The sequence below is a fragment of the Limulus polyphemus genome, unplaced genomic scaffold (assembly GCF_000517525.1).
Source record: "Limulus polyphemus unplaced genomic scaffold, Limulus_polyphemus-2.1.2 Scaffold3332, whole genome shotgun sequence".
In the NCBI taxonomy this organism is placed as follows: domain Eukaryota; kingdom Metazoa; phylum Arthropoda; class Merostomata; order Xiphosura; family Limulidae; genus Limulus; species Limulus polyphemus.
The window spans coordinates 82,420-105,859 of NW_013668942.1; the positions used below are offsets into that span (position 1 = coordinate 82,420).

At 30.8% G+C, this 23,440-nt stretch overlaps 1 protein-coding gene across 7 annotated transcripts in view; it reads right to left on the reverse strand.

Annotated features, from left to right (window-relative positions):
• The window catches only part of LOC106469163 (kinesin-like protein KIF3B), a 42,487-nt gene that overhangs the window by 9,577 nt on the left and 9,470 nt on the right, over positions 1-23,440 (reverse strand). For 5 of the 7 annotated variants that reach the window (XM_022397597.1, XM_022397599.1, XM_022397601.1 and 2 more), the window contains 17 exons: positions 18,586-18,668; positions 18,119-18,220; positions 17,700-17,824; positions 17,186-17,310; positions 14,219-14,302; positions 13,936-14,015; positions 9,862-9,931; positions 8,946-9,038; positions 8,553-8,685; positions 8,088-8,175; positions 7,783-7,878; positions 6,771-6,978; positions 2,902-2,994; positions 2,268-2,372; positions 1,502-1,621; positions 844-962; positions 451-567 (listed from right to left, as the gene is read on the reverse strand). In XM_022397597.1, coding sequence (XP_022253305.1) covers positions 451-567; positions 844-962; positions 1,502-1,621; positions 2,268-2,372; positions 2,902-2,994; positions 6,771-6,978; positions 7,783-7,878; positions 8,088-8,175; positions 8,553-8,685; positions 8,946-9,038; positions 9,862-9,931; positions 13,936-14,015; positions 14,219-14,302; positions 17,186-17,310; positions 17,700-17,824; positions 18,119-18,220; positions 18,586-18,668 — 1,841 coding nt within the window. Of the gene's footprint in view, positions 1-450; positions 568-843; positions 963-1,501; positions 1,622-2,267; positions 2,373-2,901; positions 2,995-6,770; positions 6,979-7,782; positions 7,879-8,087; positions 8,176-8,552; positions 8,686-8,945; positions 9,039-9,861; positions 9,932-13,935; positions 14,016-14,218; positions 14,303-17,185; positions 17,311-17,699; positions 17,825-18,118; positions 18,221-18,585; positions 18,678-23,440 lie in introns of those variants that run through there. The other 2 variants (XM_022397595.1, XM_022397602.1) reach the window with 2 other exon arrangements.

The following is a 23,440-nucleotide window of genomic DNA, read 5'->3' on the forward strand; positions in this document are numbered from 1 at the left end:
AAGTGGGGTATAAAGACTGGAGCAAGTGAACATAATGTTTAGATGGCAAAGATGAAGATTGAGAAATAGCTATAAGAATCAGCAGAGGTATGTATGTTTTGGAAACTTATTTTCTCACTTTGTGTTGTTTGAATCATGAGTGAGATTTTTATGTAAAAAACCCATCAGTTTTTTCAGATTCATTTTGGAAAATTTAGCATATGAAAAACTTCTCAATGTTTGCTTTATACTAGCATCTCATAACCATACCACAGGGTGAAAGATTTATACTACCAACAGTTAAGGTGTATATTACATTTCTCAACAAGAACATAAGATTAATATGAAGTAACACATTTTATTAATTTAATTTTAACACAAGTTTTTTTTTTATATGCTATAAAACAGACATCTGAGATTTTTTACATCCACTTAAAGGATGTTCCTTATAGACAATAAAACAAAACCAACCCATTGACTTGGGATAAGGGAATCAACTTCCATTGGTCATCATCCTCATCAAATGTCACTCGACTTAATATTTTGTTTTTTTCTCCTGAAGGAATAAAGTTTTCAATTATGAGGTATCTGGAAGGAACAAAACATACTGACTTAATAATCTGCTAAAAATGTATAGCTTCCCAATAAAATAGTTTTTATGAAATAAAATCTCCAACCAATTATGCTTAACAATTTATAATAGCTTATCCAATTGACAAACATAAAAAACTGTTTAATTTTTGCTACTTATGTAGGAAACATCTCCAAAGAGCTTAACTTCACATATAACACATCAAATTTCTAAGAATCCCAATTTATTTCCTCTTACTAATTAAAGAATATTTTTTGTAAGCATATACATACTTGAGTTTCAACTCTTTTGTGAGCTCATTTTGAGTTTGTTCAAGTTCTTGTCTTTCATGAGAATGCTCTTCCTGAAGATCTTGAATTTCTCCTTTGACAGCCTGTAGCTTAGCAAAAAGCTGAAAGCATATTCATTAAACAGTAAATGATCTATCTCAAAATTAATACTCTAATCAAGTTGATAAATCTTTCACATGGAAATAAAATTGTACATTCGATAAGCTCTTTCTTAACTGACTTAATGTCAAATAACATCATACAAGTTTGTTTGTTTCATACATTTTAGGCAAATTTACCGCATAACGAACCTTAATTTTTAATTGAAAAACTACAGGGAAGTAACTAGTCAACAGCACCTACTGACCACTCTTGAGCTACTCTTTTCTGACCAAATGGTGGGATTTGACTGTTACTTGTATAATATACCAATGTACCCAAAGTGTGGAGAGCATTTTTGGAGCAACATACCACAAATGATGAATTTTACAAACTAAAGTCCAAGCACACTAACTACTCGGCACACACCCAGCCCCATATCAGAATGAAAGATCAAAAAGCAGTTAAAAAATTACTGTTTATTATATTTAAAATAAAAAATCTTTAATTGGTTACATAACAATGATATAAATTTATATATTCTGATTGATTAGGTACATACTTTTTTAAGTTTTCTGGTCTTCACCTCCACTTCCTGCTGTAGTGAAGAATATGTTTCTCGTATTTCCAAGGTGGTTTCTTCTTGATCATCAAGTTTCTGCAACATTTCCCTTTCTCGTCTCTTCAAAATCAAATGTTAACACATTCTTTAAACTTAATTGTCTCTTCCCTGAAAATTTTCACACACGTGATATTTGATCTTATATGTTTTGGTAAAATATTAAAAAATTACTGAATAAATTTAAGATCTAGAAGTGTATTCTGAATTGTAAAAGAGATTTTAGATTACGTTATTAATAAATTCATAGTTCTTGACCTTGATCTAAAATTTTACTGATAAATAATTTTTAATAATGCAAGTTTATATAATAAAGAACTAATGAAATATAAAGCAAGTTAGGAATTTGGAATGTATATCATTAATTAAAGAAACTGAATGATATGAAGTTATTGCAAACTTATATTATATAAAATGTATGTAAATGGACACACCATATTCTTGAAATAATTTTTTCAATCAATGCTGATCATGAATCCAAGATAAACCATCATCACTGTAATGTTTTTAGAAATTGTCTAACATTTATTGATCTTATCTCTGCTGTTTATTACATAACAGATATCTGAACATATCATCTTCACAAATAATGGTTAGGAAAAACAAGATGAAATGGATTATGCTATTAAAGTTCATGAATACATAAATATATAACACAATTAACTCATATTCAGAATCAAACAAGTTCTCTAGTTTATGATGCGAGTACCTTTTGTTCAGCAATTTCTTGTTTTCTCTGTTCAAGAGCTCTCTGTTGCTCGTTTGTGTGATCAATGATATTCTTCCCTCCACTCAGAAGCTTACTTTGCATTGTCTACAGTACAAGGATTAATATGTCTTCATTCTGTCAATATAATGCTGGATGAAATGCAACTAGACATTATGTTAAATTAACAATATTAATGGTAGAATAAGAATTCTATAAAGTAGCATGTCCATCTTTCACTGTACAAGTCGGTAGAATTATCTTGTGGTTCATACTCTAAATCTGATCAAGAAGCTTGATGAAAAATTATAAGATCATAAATGTATATCATAAGAAACCATTTAATAACCCAGCACTTGTAACATTATTTAATAAATTGTTAAATATAAACTTTTCAATCCTCATCAACTATCATAAGAAACCTGTCTGAAAGCTGTTGAAATATTTTACACACTAACATTTGTTTCAACTATAAAGAAATATTTCAATTTCAAGTATTTCAACAAAAAGTTATCTAACTAATGAAAGTAAAACTCAAATCATCAAGTTGTTTACCTAGAAAAAAAAGTATTATTCAAACTTACTTAACATAGTATTCATGGAAATCATATAATAATAATAAAAAAAAAATCTTTACCTTTATTTTACTTATCACTTTATCTCTGGCTTCTTGCTCTTTCTTGAGCTGCACCTGTTTCTTTTGTGTCTCATTCAGAAGCTTTTGTTTTTCCTTTAAAAAATTCAACCAAAATTTCACATTTGTAAATGACTATCAAACAGATTTCTAAGAGGATTTTTTGTCATTAATCCCCAAATGATATTATTTGCTTAAGACAAACTTCAGGAAGAATTAAATATTACCACTTCCTTTAGCACTTTAAAATTTGTCTTACTAATAAGAAGAAAACTTTATCTCTTTAATGAAAACTCCCAGAATAGAGAATCAAAGATTCTTCCTCTAGTATTTTTCAAGAAAGTTTAAAAATTATTAAATAGTTCCAAGCACATTATAGCACAGCCTCCTTGTACCTTATTTCCTGGATGAAGTTCACTCAGTTGGAACTCCGTGACATTAAAAAAGATTCATATAAAGCATACCAATTTCTAGAGATGTGCAAACATTGGATTTTTCCTTAAAATCAAAATATAGTTCATCTTGAATAAAACTATCTTCTAGGCAGAATTCAAGTCAAGCAGAAAAGCCATTCCAGCACTTTTTTGGGGATACGGAATGGCATTTCAGTTCTTCTGATAATATATATATATAATTGTAAACTAATGACTATTCCTGGTAAAAATATTTCAGTTTTCATAATAGCCCTTTTTTTTCAAAAAATGCTGACTCAAGAACTCCCTTAATTCTAGCCACTTCTCAGTTTCCATGTGTGCAGACATTAGTATGTGCATGCACTGGCTTTATTTCACAATGCAAGGGGGATACACACTTCTGTGAGACTCTATTGTCAATCTGGTAGTCCCTCCTCTAGCTCTCAAATCAAACTGAGAACTCAGGCTAAGTTCAAGGGACTATTGTATTCAACTTCCCTATGTGGTATTTACAAAGCGAAGACCCCACTGTCACAGCACTGTTTATCATCACATTTTACTAGCATGGCTTATTCACATAAAAAAAGAACATTTTTGCTTCTTCTGTGTTGCTTCTAATGTTACACTGAACGTCTTTTTTTTTTCAATAATACTCATCTTAACAAGATGGTTAAAAATAATGTTACTACATCTGGCTAACTTATTTTGTGGGAGTAATAATAGTAAATCAGTGAAAGAATTTGTGTGTCTGTGGAAAAAAAAAGTATTAGAGACAAAAACTACTCTGTTTCTTGCAAGAAGCTGAAAAATGAAATTCACAGACAAAGTTAAATTCTATATTTACTAACAAGTATTTTAAAAAGGAAGGTTGATTCCATGGGACAGCCTCAAGGCAGTTGAAGGCAGGAAAATTTTTTTAAGTGGTTCTGGACAGTCATGTTGTATATGATTTGACTTATTGTCACATTTTTAATAAACAACTCTTTTTCAACTGAAAAGCTTCAGTGACAATATCTTCCCCATTCTGTTCAGCATTATTAGCTTCATCAGTTACATCACCTGCCCCGGTACCTGTGGCTTTGGGCTAGTTGCTTTTGCCAGTTCCAAACACTTAATCTTGTTCAAGTTTCAATAAAACAAAATAAGAAGAAAAAGCATATAGCATCATGTAAACTATTGAAAGCAAAATATCTAGAGTAGAAAGTAGGGTGGTTTCTTCTTTTAAAACTTAGCTGCAGTGTTTGCAAAGAAACAGGATGATTAAGAGCAAGCACAAGAAAAGTAGTTGCTCAAACCTCACAGGAGTAGAACACAGGTAATGTTGGATTTTGTGGTTCTATAGCACTCATCATTGAAGAAGAATACAACTGAACATAGGAAGAATTTGACAAATGTTGCAGCTACTTGAATCTTAGATGATGCAAAGAAATATGTTGGTAAACAAACAAAAAGACATCAGTATGAATGTACATATAAGGTGTTCAGCAGTAACTTACTTGTATATTGTGTGCAAAAAAAAAAAAGACAATTGAATAATATTCCTAATTTGTTTGATGTGCCGTGAAGCAAAGGCTTAGGTATGGGTGTTATTTTGCATTTCAAGTGGTCAGTCTATGAAATCACAGACTTTAATGGTCTAAAAATGTAGGAAAAACTTTGTACTGAAATATCTGTAATTGTAGAAGAATCAATGACTGTAGTTTTGAAATCAGTGTTAATTTTGTATGTACATGCAGTTATTCATTCCATGGTTGTTACTTTTTCCTTCACTTAATTGAAATAGAAAGAAGATATGTTGTGGCAATTGATACAGCTTGTTTAGCAAACATGAATATTTAAATAAGTGCTTTATCAGTTATGTAGTGGCAATTTTAACATTATGGTCTGGATAAAAAATGGAATGTTGACTAGTTTAACAAGTGATTACCCAGAACTTATCATTATCAAATGGCACTGCCTATGTCACAGATTGAACCTAGCTTTGGGAATATTATCAAGGAAGTTGGACGAATAAAGTTGCTTCAGAAAGTCCATTTAGTTTACAGTCAATCTTCCAAAACCCAAGTGGAACTTACTTCTCATGCGTATGAACTTGGCATACAACTTAAAAGGGTCAGAAAAATTGTAACAGTATGTTGAGTGGCTTTCAATTTTATAGTGTTATCTGCTGTGAGGATTATTATGCAGTCCTTCACAAGCATTCCCATCCAAATCTGAAGATAAATCACGTGTTTCCAAGACCACAGAGACTTTGGGGACTTCCTAAGTCCCTAGCCTTTGAAGTTTGTTTTAGTGTTAAGACTTTTGATGGATACTGTAGAGGAGGTGATTAGTGTGTCAAAAAGCCAATAACAAGATGACATCATCTTAGCTAAAGCATATTAGGTGATCAACAGGGTTGTTCGGGCACTAGAGAAGATGAAAGAAAAAGCTCCCCCACATATATTGGAAACACAGCAAACTATTGCTGAACAGATTTTCAAATCAGTAACACTCTTGAAAAGTGCATTTGTCTGTAATAATTCAGTATTCAACCAGAGTTTAGCCAATAACACTAGATCTGTTAGTTAGCATCCTTAACTCTCTCTGCCCTTCCTAACAGGCATAATCATCAGAATATGGACAGCTTCAACAAGCTGATCAATCAGATACGGGTCTTAGATCCAAGTAAGTGACCATGAAATATAGATCAGATATCACTGTTTAATCCAAGTAATAAAATGTCACTTCTAAACTGCTTTCTGAAACAGCATCTTATTTACTTAAGAATCCTTAGTTTATATTTCTAAACAGTCTTGAGATATTATCAATTTTTTACAACAACATTTTTCTCCAGTTCTACTAACCTACCTACAGCACACACATCTACTGTGTATTCTTGACAATACTGTTATGCTTAACAAAATTTGGAAATGGCCTGAATGGGTAACAAAGAAAACTTTATTACAAGTTTAACATTGTAACAAATGGACAACATTTTAACAAGATTTTGTCATTATCATCAGATAATTGATTATGATGAAAACATTTTACATTTGTTACCATGTTAAATTTGTCATAAAAGTTTCTTTATTATCCATTCAAGCCATCTCCAAACTTTATTAGTCACAAAGTATATTCCTGCAAAAGAAATAAAGTCACATGCAATTAAAATAGGATAAAAATGATAGCTGAAATAACAAACTGAATATCAGGATAAAAAACACTAAAAGTGAACACCATCCGAACCAGAATACAAATGAAATATCATGAACTTCTTTATTACAGTCTCTTCTAAAAACTGCATACTAAAACAAAAATATTTTGAAAGGTTTCCAAAGTAATGGTTGCATGTTTATTTAGGTTGTGGGAAATAAATAGTAATAGAAATGTTTTAAGATAAGCTTATCTATTTTTTGTTTACATTTTACCACCAATCTCCGTAATTCTCAACCAAAAAGTTGTATTTTGCGATAATACCTCTGTTATTAAATTCTGGTCATTCATGATTGCTTGCCATTCTGCTTCAAGTTTTGTTTCTTGTTCTTTGAGAAATTCTTCTTCTCCCTCTCCCTCATCTTCCCCATCAACATTTCGATCTTCATCTATGAACTTGTTTTCTATTTCATCCTTCAGTCGATGTTTCTTTTTTCGTTTCAGTGATTTTGTTTCCAGTTGGGATTTTAATCTATTAAGGAGAACATAAGATAAAAAAAAAGATTGCTGGCAATTTTTAAAAAGTAATAGTTCTGTATTAAATTCTGTAGCAGAAATGTACAGGAATGTCTTCCAAATTCTTTTCAACACAAATTAAAGACTTTGGTATGAAAATATCCATTCTATTTTTCTAGCATTACTTTGCATATAAGTGGTTTAACATATATTTTCTAAGGTAATGTTTTGCTGAGTATACTATACAGTAAATGTCAGACACACAAAGATTTCCTAAGTCAAAAGTATATCATTTGTTAAACACTACTAAAGCTTTTACTGCTGAAAAAGTATTCAATTTATATTTAAGCAACTGAAACCAACCTACATAAGGTTCACTATGCTTACTATATTAAGCATGTCATTACACATAAACACAATAACATATTACAAAGTTTAACCAACTGACCAGATATTGGCAATATCTACATAATTTCACTAAGCATTAATACAAATGTGTGTACCAACATGAGTTCAAACATGTGGTATAAGAACCTCAAGTACAAAGTTTAAAGTTAAGCTCTTGTAAAATAGTAAAAATGTAAATTTTGTTCCACAATAAAGGCTTTTTTCAATACAAAAATATTAGGATACAGATACTGGTAGATGTATTTATATTCTAAATCTTAAAACATACCTATTATATGAAAATTAAAACTGTTTTTAATAATATGAAATAAAATTCTGGCTCCAGAATACTATATCCAATGAAGTACAAACATAACTGTTGACACACATTATATTAAAATGATTATACTTTTAAAATGTAAACAAAACAAACCTTGCTATTTCCTCTTGAAATTCTCTCAGTAAGGCATCTTTTGGGTCTTCGTTAACCCGTGGTTTGTTCTTAATGTTCTTAGCCCTGTTAGCATACCTATTTATCAATTCAGAAAAAGAAGTTTGAAATAGGGTTTTGCCTGGGGATATTACTATGATATCCCACCCATTAATAAATGCACTGCTCAAGTTGTTTTTAATTTCTGTAACATTACATTTTTTGTTGCTCCAAATCAAACTTTAAAACATTTATCAGCACACTAGGTGAAATCAGATTATTAAATCATACGTTCCACTATACAATACCTTAATGTAGTGAGTGATTCATCATAATTATAGCTTGCAGGTCCAATGTTGGCTACCATCACAGTCTTAGCATTACCTCCAAGTGAATCTATACAAAAAGAGCATGTATAGCATCAAATTCTGCAGTTACGGAGAATATTATAAGATACAGTTAACTGTATGTTTTATGTTTATGTTTTATTTTTCAAAAAATCTCTTCTTTATAACGTGTGTGTGTGTGTGTTTATATATAACATTCCAGACAAAAACAAACTACACAAATAATTCCAAATAGTTTCACAGGCATGTATGGAAAAAAATCCTTGTAGGACTTTTTCTTAGTACAATGCTTTTAAAATAAACCCTTAAAGATTCCCAAAAATAGATTTCACATTACTACAAAGCATGTAAAGATACTTACACTATGGACTGAGTGAATAGGCAGATTTAAGCTATAACAACATGACTAAGCATTAGCGCACACACCTTGGAGAAGCCTTGTGAGTTTGGAGTCCCTGTAAGGTATATGAGAACTCTTTCCATCTACTAGTGCAGAAATCACATTTCCCAGTGCTGAGAGAGATAAGTTAATCTTGATTGCTTCCTTTTGCCTTTCACCCTACAAAAATATTTATTAGAATCATACTTAATACTCAAAGTTATAAACATAAGAAAATAATTTTCTGAACTGGTTTTCTCCATATCTTTCTTCTTTTTTAGGGAAAAAATACTTCAAAACCAAAGTCCCTTATTCTAGTTCCCATACTAGAGAACTATACAGCTTTCTATTAGAACTTGTAAAATAAATTGTAGGTTCTTGGTACATTATCTGCAAATGACTAATTTACAAAGTAATGCTTTAGTATAATGATTACTTACCACTGTACCAGTTTTCTTTTGTTTTTCGCTACCTGCCAAATCTACAAGGTTTAACTTTCCAACTCGTATATGATTCTTATTATCTGGACCCAACTGTATGACGAGCAAACACAGCAAAATTTATTATTTACTTTCAAAACTACTATCCTTCTAAAAAAAATCATAAAACTTAGTTATATACTTATTTTTAACTTATTATTAATAATCCATGCAAGAAAATGTGGTGATAATAACAAATCAGATAAAATAACAGTGCTAAAAGCTCATATTTACCTTTTGTAGATCACTCATCAATATCAATAGTAAAATACACTAATTTTTGATCAAACATTTGTAAGCAAAACACATGCAATAATAAGTTTTTAGGAAATATGCAAGTATAAAAAATCATCTTTATTAATCAAACTTTCTTACTTTCAGAGTAGATAGGAAGCGACATGCATTGTACTTTAAAACTAATATGAATATTTAAACAGAAATACATGTTTCATACTATCTGTCTTTGAAATTATGTATCCAAGGGCTTTAAAATAAAGAAGTAGGCTAGTTTCTACTGTAAACAATAGTTTTGCATACATTATTAACATATCGACAGTTCTATTAAAAAGAAATAAACTCCAGTAATGACAAAGTAGGTAGAAAGAATCCCAGCTACCACTCATATCCTCAACCCTTAGTAGAGTATGCAGTCAAAGACTGTTGAAATTTCTTTTGAAAATATCTGGCAAGGATATAACTATATTAAAATGCTTACAAACTTTAATTACTCCTTGTTACATGGATGGTTCTTATACACGTATTCTGATAAAGGTATCAAGAGAAGAATATTTGCATATAGTAGTATTAATTAACATCAGGATGCACATAAGCTGATACTATAAAAATATTCTTATTATCCTTTCACAGCTATACATACCTCGCAATGCTCAATTGTAATGATAAAAATGGCATGTGATCTAGAACTATGCAAATTCATGTTGGTAGCTCTGAAAGAACAAAAATCTTAAATCAAAATGATAAAAAAGTACTTTAACTTCCAAGTCACTTAACTACATTTACTATTAAAAAATTCAGTTAAATTCAAGCTTTTTTATTAAGTGTATGTATGTATACATATATAAACATACAACAAACAAAAGCGGTTTTGTTTTAGCAATAATAAAATAAAGTTACAAGATAAATTTACTTATGATTATAAAAAATGTACGCAATAAACAATGTTAATATATGAATTAAATTTAATAAATTAATGAAAAATACAACACTTCACCATAGATAATGTCAATTAAACGTTTTTTAAACAACAAAATATATAAATCTAAGTTGCATACAATGAAGGAATATTTTCTTATTAAAATAATTACTTGTACAAAAAATGTTTTCATCATAACATCCAAACTGATGATCTACCACTACAAATACATCGCTTGGCTTAGTGAAGTATTTTTTCTGATTAAGTGCTAAAAATCAACATGCTTGGGAATTCAAACACAATCATAAAATCAATCAAAAGCTTTTGTTTAACCCTATGAACCCTGGCACACACTATAAATTCCTTGCTGTACATGTCACAAATTGTTACTGAGTTATATTCAAAATTTAATTAAACCACTTTACTATCAATTTATTTCAATAAAATTATTATTATCAAGTATGTTATAGTTCAAAGTTTTATATTATCTTAGATTTATTTTAAAAGAAATGTTGAAAGAAATAACAAAAACTCATTTTGTTTTCATGTGAAGCACAAGCTATAACCAATTTCGAACTTTCAGCAAAGTATAAGTACAGTCACTTTGTCTAGACAGTAATATATGTTCATTTTCTCTATTGACACTTGTGTTTAAAAGTTCTTTGGCTAAGTGTAGTAGAAACAAGTAATAAATTTTGTCAACTCCTCATGGGTGCCACGCCCACCTTTTATACTTAGCCTTGAGCTTTGTGCAGTAAGTACATGTAGCTTGTACACGTGTTTATAGTCATTAGAAAGAGCTCATTTTCACTATAATCCAACAACAGTTGTTTTGAAATTACTGCCAAATTGTCATCATTGGGTAAATGCAACTGCTTGTACTATTGTTGCCAGCTTTGTTCACGACAGTACTTTGGTTGTTTGAGAAAAGGAAAATAAAATATCAAAATTAAATTACTAGTGAAAAGGTAAAGACATGAAATTACACATACAAACCAAAGAAGATATTTTAAAACTATTCTACAAAGGTATGTACATATTTACATTTCTTAATTTTAAACATTTCATTGCACTGCACATTGATGATAATAGCTAGAGTTTAATGATATAGTAGAGAAAATGGAAAATAAAATATAAATATTTACCTTAGAAAAACTTTTGATATTCATTTTGGTGGTTCTAGAGATTATGTAAATGAAATGTGAAAACTGTAAGATAACAAATAGTATTTTTATACTCAACATGAAATTTGCCTTGCAGGTGAGGTATTCAAAATCTGAGTGCAAATAACTAAATTTAATAAGGAATTTTTATTAGAAATAGTAGAAAAATTCAAAATTAACCCTTTCACTATGGGCTTAGTCCAGGGACCAACCTTGTAACAATTTTATGCTTGTTATAGTTTCATACTATTACTTTTAATACAGTATGCATATCTTCACAAACTTTGGCAGATTATAATTAAACATAACAAGGCTTTTGTACACAAAATATCATATTTTCTAATTAAAAATTTGCTTTTGCATTTTTTCTTTTCAAAATTTAATTATCCCACATGAAAAGTAATTTTGATTTTAAGATTAAAAATACCTTTATGCATTAGAAAATTGTCAAATTTCATTTGAGAAATCTCTAGAACTTCCTAATAAAATCCAGATAAATATCAAATGTTTTTTTTTCAGAAAAACTTTATAATTTATCTGTTATTTTCTTTATCTTATCTCTATATGGTTTTGGTTGAATTGACCAACCGTATAACCACCATAAAAAATTAGGAAATAAGATTTAAGTTACACTGTTTTCATTCTAGAATAGCTACAAATTGTTACATGGAACCACAAATATTTATTCTAAATAGCTTAAGTCTCATATCATTATACATCTATTTATATTTATTCTTTTTTATTTTATTGACCTTTCAGCTGTGTCTGACAAATATTACAGAACTTACAATCACAATGCATCTCATATCACCATATCCAATAGCATAATACTGGTGTTTACAAAGTTGTCTGTCTTGGCTTTGTTCTAGTGGACCAGTATTTTGTAAAATACAGTCACATTTCGGTTATAATACATCACATATATATATTATTAATATTTACAAATAAATCCTTAAATTTCAGTATTTTTCTTGAAACATAGAACAGTAAATAAAGAAATATAGAAAACAATGATCTGTACTACTTATGATTGTAAAGAAGTTTGTACTCACTTGCTGTACCTTGCATGCTAAGCCTTGCCAAATTTTGCACATGGAGAATGTAAAACAAAATAACTTTTTTAGGTTTTATATATGCATTTTGAAATAACAAAAAAGTACAAGTTACTCTACCAATATCACAGAATTCCACTGTAATTTATCAGGCTTACTAACTAAGCTTTATTCACGTAGGTTCAAGAAGTCTTGATACAAGATGATAAAAACCCAATAACCAGAGTGTTTTCAAAAGGTGGACCTTTCTTCTTCCCAGTTTGCCCCTGAAGAAGAAAGGTCAACTTTTCAAAAGTGCTCGGGTTATAGAGTTTTTCATCTTGTAACCAAGCTTTATTTCAGTCTAAAAAAATAATACAGAATTGAGGAAAAACAAGACAATTATACATTTCACAAATACATTATTTATTCATGACCATAGTTTTGCCAGGAAAAGCAGACTCTACCTTTACTGGCAAAACCATGGTTGTGAATAAATAATGTATATATGAAACATACAATTGTCTTGTTTTCCTCAATTCTGTAATTATGGATTTTCACGAGGTACTGACAGTTTCAAGTATCAATTATATAAAAAAAATATTGTTTTCAAACACCATTTTCAGTTACACCTTCCTTCCAAGATTGGGAATAAAAAGATTAATCTTAGGAAATACACACCTTGAATAGGCTCAGAAAACCACTTGGGGGAAAAATCTGAGCTTTTGATTTGTTATAAACACATGATAGAGTGAAGCAGGTGTACATAAACAGGTATTTCCAAAAATGTTTGATTCGCTAAATATAGTCACATCTCAGTAAAAAGAAAAGATAGAAGGTTCTTATTTTATATTCTAGCTTGTCAATATTGGTAATTTGAGTTTCTATTTCATAAGAATCTATAGACTATGTAGTTGGACATCACAAACACCTAATTTATACCAAAGCTACATAGAAACTTTGTTTTAATATTTACTTTTCAACTAAGAGAAATTAACTAATGTATGATACTAAGATTTGAATTATAACCTACAATTTGATACCAAACTTATGGACATACATTCATAAAATAGTTCAATAAAATTTTGAATGTAAGTCTACAAGTGTGATGACATGCCTTTTGACCCCTGACCAAAGGAAAACCCATATGATAGGGTTAAACATTATATTGTTCTGAAACTTCATACTTTTATGAAAGTTGTTGTCAACTTTCAAACAATTTTATCCATTAGTTTTATTTTTGGAACAAAATATAATGATAGCGATGTTGGGTCCTTACAATATAAGGAGCTGGTAGTCATAGGGTTAAATAACTATTTAATTTGTTGTTTCAAGAGTATTTTAGGTAGTGTAGATATAGTAAAGTTCTGGCTTTAATGGACTGTTCCTGCTTGTTTCTAGACCAGGATAAGATTTTCACTTTTATATTGAAGCAGTCCATTAAAGCCAAAACTTAACCATTTAAGTTGAAATGTAATTTGCATTCTTGAAATTGACAGTCTGATCACACTGATGTGTAATTAAGCCATGATAACTGATACTACTCTTCCACTGAAACATACAGTAATTTACCACACTTCTCTTATAAAAACAATGTAACTTACCCAATGGATCTGTTTTGATTGCCTACTGTCATCACATGTTCTACTTCCTTTACACTCTTACAAACAAATGATGACAAATCCTTGTAAAGGTAGCAAAAAAAATTGCAATCAGTGCATTATATAAATAATAATTGTAATATGCAATTTGTTGTTTTAAGTTTCATATATGAAAATAAAAATATCATTGCAAACTAAGAATTCACTTTAAAGTTACATACTAACAAAAGCAATAAAAGAACTTTGAACAATGATATTATTTGTTTGTGTATTACAAACAGCTCACCTTAACATAAACTCCAACATCTGGCTTTTCCTTAAGTTCTAACCTCTTGGTTTGGTCCTTTACCAATAGATCTCTAACTTCTTCCTATAAAAATTTATTACATACAATTGTATAGATTTCAATATATTTTTTAAGTTCATATTTGAAGAAGAAAATAGTATTAAATCTTTTTCTATTCTATTTATTAGAGATATATATGACAAATGCTTGTAAAGGTAGCAAAAAAAAAGTGCAATCCGTGCATTACACAAATTTTTTTTTCTTTGTTTGCAACTCTTTGACTACTTGTTGCACATAAGCTGCCTTGAGCTGGGTGTTTATGCCTTCTATGGCTATTAGCAGAACTTTTGCATTTTATTTAACAAATGGCAGAGGTCTCTTGAAATTTTAAAATATTTTTTTGTTGTAACATTACACCTACTATAATACTTAATTTGAATATAATTCCATACTTCAAGATAACATTTAACAGTTCACACTTACAAGTTAAAATGTTTGGTTCTAGCACTTATTACCCCCATAAATGAGTATCTTCACAAATATAATTCCACATTTTGTTTCTATAATGTTTAAAACTTTTAAATTCAATGTTTTCAGAATTAAAATGAATTTTAAACAGGTACTTATCTCTGAAATGCAAAAACTTTTTCTTGTTGAGTTGATTTCATACTGTCAACAAACATGTGATTTCAAGTTCTTTAAGTCATTGATGCAATGCAAAGCTCACTAAAAATTCACCACCCTATCACCTTCCACACATTCTTTATCAAGCATGCATCAGGTGAATGTACATACATTCTGCTTTTCCACCATAAGTCAGATTGTTTTTAGTTTACATTCATGATGGTATAACATATTCCTCCCAATCACCTATGTAAAAGTAAGTCAATGTGGAGTGTATAGAGAAGATCAGGGAAACTTGATTACTCAACAGAAAACATATTGTTACGTATCTGCTTGTTTGTTAATTTCTGGTAGAAATTCTTTCTGAAGAACTTCAGCGATACAAGTCCTGTCTTGATTGAAACTAGTTTATTCTTTCTTGACACAACTTTTAGTAATACACAGAATTTCCACAGTCACTTTAACTTAATTACTTTTATAAATACACGCTATAATTCACACACTTTATTTACGATGCCTACTGTTCGCTTGACTCAGTTATGTATATTTCCGATCTAGCTATCTATCTCTGACTTTGCACTGGTTTTTCTTGCCAGGCTTATATCCTAAAAAAGAGGGTGCCTGGCAAACACTAGAACATTCGTAGAGTTCCTCGATAATTCATGGTCCTTCTAGAAACTCCAGCATGCATGCTCCCAGTGTTGCGTGACTTCCCCTGTCGTAACAATATGTAGCCAAAGAGAAAATTTTTGAACTGCAAAAATATTCTCTAATGACAAATAATGGTGATAGAATAAATAAGGATATGAAGAAAACCATCCTGTATGCCCACCATCATCATCCAAAGGCCATGACAAGAAGACTTCCTTAACAACCTCATATTTTCCATTTGAAAATGAAGTGTCTTCAGGAAAAGATGAGTAGAGACAGGTCTATGACAGGTCTAAAATCTCATGACTTTTTTGGATCAATAAAGAGACAAGAGTAAAATCGAGAGAAATCCATAATGGGTAAGCAAATGAACTGGAAGGAAGGAAGAAAGAAGGCATTAAGACCAGGGTCCTACAGAAGAACCAATTATCTGAGACAGTTGCCAAATGAATAGAAGTAACTGACATTTACTGACAGAAGTAAAGCAGGTGATAAAAGTTACTTGCTGGTTGTCCAAAAACAAATGACTACCAGAAGCAAGTTAAATGAATAAGAGAATCAAATGGGTGAAAATCCTGCAGAAAAATGATGCAGGGAAGAAGCTCTTCCAAGGTCAGTGGAAAAGTTTAGGGGTAGAGACAAGTACCTTGTAACAAAGCACAATGGGTTAAGGTGTCAAAGGAACATAATACACAGATGGTAATAACAACTACATTTGTGAAAAATGCAGCAAAGGAAGACTTTAAAATTTGATTCTAAATAAAAGAATCATGAGAACAAGAGCAGCTCATATATGGGTTAAAGTAGCAAAAAACAATCTAAAGGTCCAAAATATGAGAGGAAGATAATCTCACTAAAAGGCTATTAGCATTTAACTGATTTATAAAGCATCAGCAATGATGAAAAAAAATCAGGAAATGGTGAGAAATATAAAGATGCAAGAAATGAATCTTCCAACATGACATTAAGCTCCTTCAGGTAGCATAAATAGCTCAAGATTAAAAATTGACAATACCTGAGAAAAAATAAATCACACCAGTAGAAACTTCATAGGAATTAGAGATAAATAAACCCTCTACAGATGCCAGTAGACAAAAATGGAATTAATGGCCTGAATACACTGATCATCAAAAAGGAACAACAACACAGTCACAGGAACTCCCTGCATGCTAAAGGCAGACTACATGAGTAAAGCCTTCAAATAAATTGCAAAGTTTCCCATATTGGTATAAATATTACCAACAGTAGTTAATGTTGACTTCAGATTTGATAGTGAGTGAAGGTAGCAGCACAACTGGCTATCTGGCTTAGGCAGAGAGTAAGGCTTATGTATGTTCTTCTGATACATGCACAATAACTGACGTGGGAGGTAAGAGAGTGGAGAATCCTGGGTAGGTTGACATATGCTTTGTATCGCATCAAGGGTATTCAGAATTTGAAGTCACATTGGTATTGACAGTATGAAAGCAACTTAACAAATAAAAACTTTTATTATTTCAGAGGTAAGTATCTGATTTGAAAAACATTAGGATTTGCCCACCTAATTATGGTCTTTATCACTAGAAACCTCTTGTCATGCTTTACTTTTCATATTTCTTTTTTTCAGGTATGCTTCACAACAAAAATATTTAATACAGGAATTGTGAACTTGACTGACCCAATGCTCCATGATGTAGCATTAACAGCACTCACCTGGTAAATTTCTAAGTAAGAGACTCGGACTAGATATTCCTGATTTTCTGAGCGAGCTATGTGACTAAAAATGTGTTCAAAGGAGTTAGGGATGACTCCTTTCCTTTCTGGATCACTCCGAACACCTACAAAAATCACATACATATTTAAAAGGATTACATGTTCTTAACCCACAAATAGATTGAATTTGTTGTGCTTCAGAATTAACAAACCTTAGCAAGTTTTCACTTTTTATTTAAATAAATTCTCTCTTAGTAGTACCCATATTTTGCCTTCTTTGTATTTATTATCCAATACAAGTGTGCCAAAAAATGAATTCTGAACCATCGTATCAAACCAGACTATGTTACAAATAAACGACGAACCAACCACTATCTAAGAAATCAAGAAAAGCACATATACCCGTCAATCTTCACCATTGTTTTCATTATCATTAAAATGTATCCAGAGTAATACAATTTTTGTTACTGGATCTCTTATCAACAGAGAAATTTTAAAACTGATGAAGTAATACCTTCCATTGTATAAGTTTTTCCAGTGCCCGTTTGTCCATATGCAAATATTGTCCCATTGAAACCTTGTAGAACTGAGTCAATCAGTGGTCGGAAAGTCTCATCATATAAATCAGATTGTTTAGAACTGTAGGTACAGAAAACATAAATCATTTGTTAAAACTTGTTACATTAAGATGCAAAATGTTAAGCAGACGTGAATGTAAAACTATTAAAAAAACCTTAATAAACATTTCAAATATGTAATAAAATGTGCATAAAGAAGCTCTAATGAATATGTCAATGCTAGCAGCCACAAAGAATTGTTTAAGTTTTAACTTTACAAGTAGCAATTAGTGACTTGTGAATAAATAGATAAAAAAAAAAAAAAGAAGATAAAAAAGTACACATATAAGCTGCAGATTACTGTGCTATTACTCACTTCCAATCATACACAGCATCAAAAGTGAACTGTTTAGGTACTTCTCCATTTTTTTGGTTTTTTATTTCCACAACTCCCCGCTCTGGAAACATGTCCACAACCCTATCAATCAAAAGGTCATAATGTAGCACTTAGTACATTATTTTTTACTTACTTCTTTTCATAAAATTAATAATTTCACAAAATATTTTCAGTTTTTTTATGTACTATTTCACTCTGGCCCATGCTTTAATTTCAATTTTATATAATTATGTTTTTCTTTAATTTTTGAACTGAGCCTGTTCTTAAGATGTAATAAAAATTTCAAAACAAATTGTGCCTATTTCCTAAATTTGATTAACATTTGACCTTTCTTTATCAACCCTATTATTTCTTGTTTCCAGAAACTATAATGTAAACATTTGCACAACTTAAATACTTGTTTTTCATGAACATTATCTTTCAAAAATATTAACACTTTTCCTCACCTTTCGTATCCTTCTGAAATTTCTTTTTCGCTTATAGGTCTGCATCGTACAACTACTTTCACACATTCTGAACTTGATTTTAACTGCAACATTAGAAAAAATGATTTTATTTTCTTTCAAGTTTTAACATAATTCATAATGACACTTTCTTAGTATTATAAAGGTTTATAAACTTCATAAACTTGACAAATGAATGATAGATGTGATTTAAGTTGTAAATAGTTTTAATAAAAACATTTTGCCTAAATTTCACAGATGGATCATTTTAAAAGGACAACAGAATCAGGAAAATTAATATGAAGTATAAAAATTTCAAGTACATATTCTAATTCAAAAAAGAAAGAAAGAAACAGACAGAAAGGGATAATTAAAATAAATTGTTAAGAAAAAACATCCTAGTTGAAGGTTTGGCCCAACTTCCCACATTAAAGACCTAAAGAGATGAATAAAGTTAATTTTACAGGATAGGTTTATTTATACTTTACTCCATATGGTCTTCAGAAGTAGAATTTTTATTGTCCACCAGCGATTTACATATAACTCAAAACAGTGGACACACTGTGTAACATGAAAACATCAAAAGTTTGAAAAAATATCATTAAGACAATATATCTAATATTTCATTGTTGAATTATCATTGTGTTCCCAAATAAAATCAAACAGCTAAGAGAACAACATATATTTCATCTTCAACACAAAAATTCTTACCATAAGAATGCCTTCTTCAAATACGTTCTATCAACCAAAATATACACAGAAAGAGACCATGAGATGTTACACTACACACTATTGATCCCACAGATCATGTTAGTTTATATAACTGTAGTCTAAAGACAGTTTACAGTTGCAAGTTTTAAGGTTCACGTGATAGTGTTATACCAATAAATTACATGCATGTGTTTTAACATGGGAATATCAGCAAAGAAGATATGAAAAACTTTCTTTATAAGGATAGTCAGGCATGACTGGCAACAGTGGTGCAAGATAGTATCTGAAAATTACTGCAAGAAGTGAAAGATCTTTCCCTACCAAAAACTTCCAGGAAGAATTTCAGCTGATGAGCAGACGTAATGTTTCATGAGAAACAATCAGAAAAATGCTAAAACAATGCTAATCAATATGCCAGAAGATCCATAGATCTATTCTTGACCATAAGGCACCATATGCACTGCCCAATATACTGCATTTGGATTTTGTTCAATTATAACGTGGACTGGCACTAGTTAAATTAGTTATACAGACCTAAACCTATTCCAAAGATTAACATCTTTAGGACAAAATTCTAGATGGTATTGCAAGGCCATAAGGAGGTGCAGTTGACCAATCTTTTATCCAGTGAACAATCACACAAGTTTTAGAACAAAACAGAATGTACACTCAAAAAATGACAGACATCCTACATTTTGTGTATATAATTACCATCATATAAAATGTGAATGGCACACACTTGACAATATTGCACCCCATACACTTAGGAGATTCAATGAACTGTTAATGACATGCTAAGTATGTCCTCCTTGCTGTGATTTCATGCATGCAACTCTGTGACTAGTATCCTCATCATTCCATACACTTCCCAAGTTACTGCATCATGAAGCTCCTGTACAGTGTGCGACTTACTTTCAAACAACCCAGTAGGAAAAGAAGTTACAAGGGTTGATATGGGTGACAAAAAGCTAGCATATAGGAAATGAAATTCACTATTATGCACTTAGGGTACAGAAAATAAGGAAGGATTTCTTTGCAAGAAGGGCAGTGTTGAGGAGAAAAAAAGAAAGATTTAAGCATGGTTTTTGATAAAAGCCTGAAGCCTTCTTCTGAAGTAAAAAAAAAAAATGAATTGTGAATACTTATAGAACTTAAGTACTTAAGCACTGGAAGGTTATGATAAAAACATGTATAAAACTCATATGAGACCTCAAATATAATTTGATGTAATACATACAATTTTGATCCACTCACTATGGGAGAGATATGAACATATTACAAACAGTGGAGAGACAGGCTACCACAATGATACTTGGTTTAAGTCTGAGCAAAAAGAAGAGGTTTAAAATTTTGGATTCATTTTTAAAAAAAGAACTAACAGTGAAGTGATTCAGCTGTTTAAATTTGTTAAGAGTTTGCAAATCTGCATAAGGATAGTCTGTTGATTTGTTTGTAATTAAGAACAAAGCTACACAATGAGCTATCTATTCTGCCCACCACAGGTATTGAAACCTGGTTCCTAGCGTTGTAAGTTTGCAATCATACCACTGTGCCACTAGTGGGCATGGTTTGTTGGTGACAAAGTCGGATATACATTCTTAAATACCTGGGCTAATAGGTTTTTGTTTTGGAAATACAGATACATATTTATTAACTTATTGTACAACTGTTTCTCAATTAAGAGTTATACTTGGGGAATGCCTAATGATGTGTTTTTGCTGTTAGCTTAAAGTTACCTGGAAGTTTTGTTAGATAGGTTGATGGAAGTAATAGACTGTCTTTAGTTTTGTATGTGAAAAAAGAAATTCAATAGTTAACTTGATTTATGATAATCTTATTTATGTAAATTATTTTGCCATTCTACTGAATATTTTCTCAATTTTTATAATGAGAAGAAAGAGAAGCTCTGCTTACAAAGATTCAAATTTAAATCACAAATACTGATATAAACAAGCCACTTTAAAAGTTAAAGGTAAATCAGAAAATTTAACAATGGATAGTTTGTTGACATCTATGTGAAATCCAACAAAAAGCCAGTTATCCCATTTCTATGCAATTCTACTGTAGCCCGCAAGATGTTTTATAGTGTATGTTATAGGTTAACCCAAAGTAAATTACTCCAGTATATAACACATGTATTTGTATAAATAACCACGCTATTTCATTTTTAATCTCACTAGAAAAACAGTATAGTATTCTATTTCAAGTATGACTATTTTTATGGATTAAATACTTAAAATTAGTGACACTATATGTTTATATGGGTTAAACCTTAAGCTTTATAAAATGTCTTTCTCTTTTATAAATTTACAGCAAAAAGAAAGTTTGTTGTAATTCATTTCAACTTTGACTTCCCCAACACATCCTGTGAAATCAGATAAATGGTATCAGAAGTCTGACAAAACACTTGTTGTTTACATGTTATATTTCTATAATTTCTAAGGATTAATTACTGGAGGATAATTTAACTTACTAACATATATTACATGAACAGAAATCACAAGGCAGTGATGTATTCTTGCTTAAATTCAGGTACAGTTAAAGGTGACATCTGAAGGAGAGGGAGAAAATACACAATTTAAAGACTTGTAGACTGGAAGCGTCTCTTTATGATTTGATTTGTAAGTACCTCAGAAATTTGTTGTGACCAAGGTTATTCTGTCTGTAATGTTTATCTTGTATTTTAGTATTGTGCTAAATATCCCTACTTAAAAATACTGAATCATCTGCAGTCATTCCTGCATTTTTAGAAAGAACTCATTGGTTATCCACAATAATTCATAAGTGGCAGAACATATCAAATGTAAAGTAACTCTTTATCAACGCAAGTTAAATAAGAGGTACTAAACATTGGACAGGAGAATAAATGTTGCCTATGGGTTAAGAAATTCCACAATCCTACCATTCTTCAGATGTCATAGTATTAAAAAGTATAAAGATTCAATAATCATGATAATTAGTGTCAAGTTATTCTTTAAAATTAACAGTTATACTTACTGTCATGAAATGTTTACATAGAAAAGTTTCAGAAGGAAAGGCAAGACTTTTAGGAAAATGTAAAGCTAAGTTTCTGGTTTCAAATTAACATCTTCCTTACCCTAACAATGTATTTCAGACAGATACTTCTCTGTATCACAAAGAACTACTACTTCATGCTCACTGCTGTATAAATTCCTTGAACAAAGTTCCCACCCCTACATGTGTCAGTGTATTGCATCAGTCTATAATGTAATCATCATTAGACTATAGCACTCCACCAACAGGAGGGTGACAACTTCCATGTGCAGTAATCCTCATGAGCACTAGTAAGTGAACACAGACTCATTCTTAATGAGGTAAATTAAGTGCAATTGATGTGTGAAGAAAAGATGGGAGGTGGTGCAGAGAAATGAGTATCTATCTGAAATAATAATGTAAGAAAATATTATCTTAAAAAACAATACTCAGCTCTCTGCAACACAAAGAGCTAGAATCCCAAGCTGAAGATGTTGAAGTGGCCAGTGCGGAGAAATTAGAGAAATGAGCTCCTTTCTGAAAACAGCATCAGAAAGGGAAAGCTCATGGAGTGTGACATCCATGAGAGGGAGAGTATTCCATTGAGGCAACACTCAATGGTAGACCACATTCATCTCAAGCAGGAAATAGTCTACACCCAATAGAGGTGGTAAAGTAAAAGATATTGTTATAAGAATTTTTTGCTGGGTGCTAATGTGTTAGTAAGATAGGTAGAATAGACGATTGCTCAACTATCCATTCTTATTGATGAACAGCTGAGCATGTAGAGTAGTTATCGCAATACATCAGGTCATTCCATATTGGAGAAATATTTATGTGAGATACCACAAAAATCCAGCCAAATTCCAGCACATAAAAAAGGTACCTAGTATCTGGGACTTTTTAGTGAATTGTTCATTAAAAAAGTTGTGTTTTTTCATTTTTACAGAGATCAAATATGTTATATTGAAATGATATTGGACCCTCATCAAGTCATTATAATTCATGTCTCCATATTCAGTCATGCTCTATCTGACAACCATGTATCTTGACAATAGCTTTGCAGTGTAGTTTTGACTGTACAAGGCTCTGTTAGAAGGTTGTCACATCCAAGGAATATCTCTCCTTCCTGCTGCTTTTCATAATCTATCAA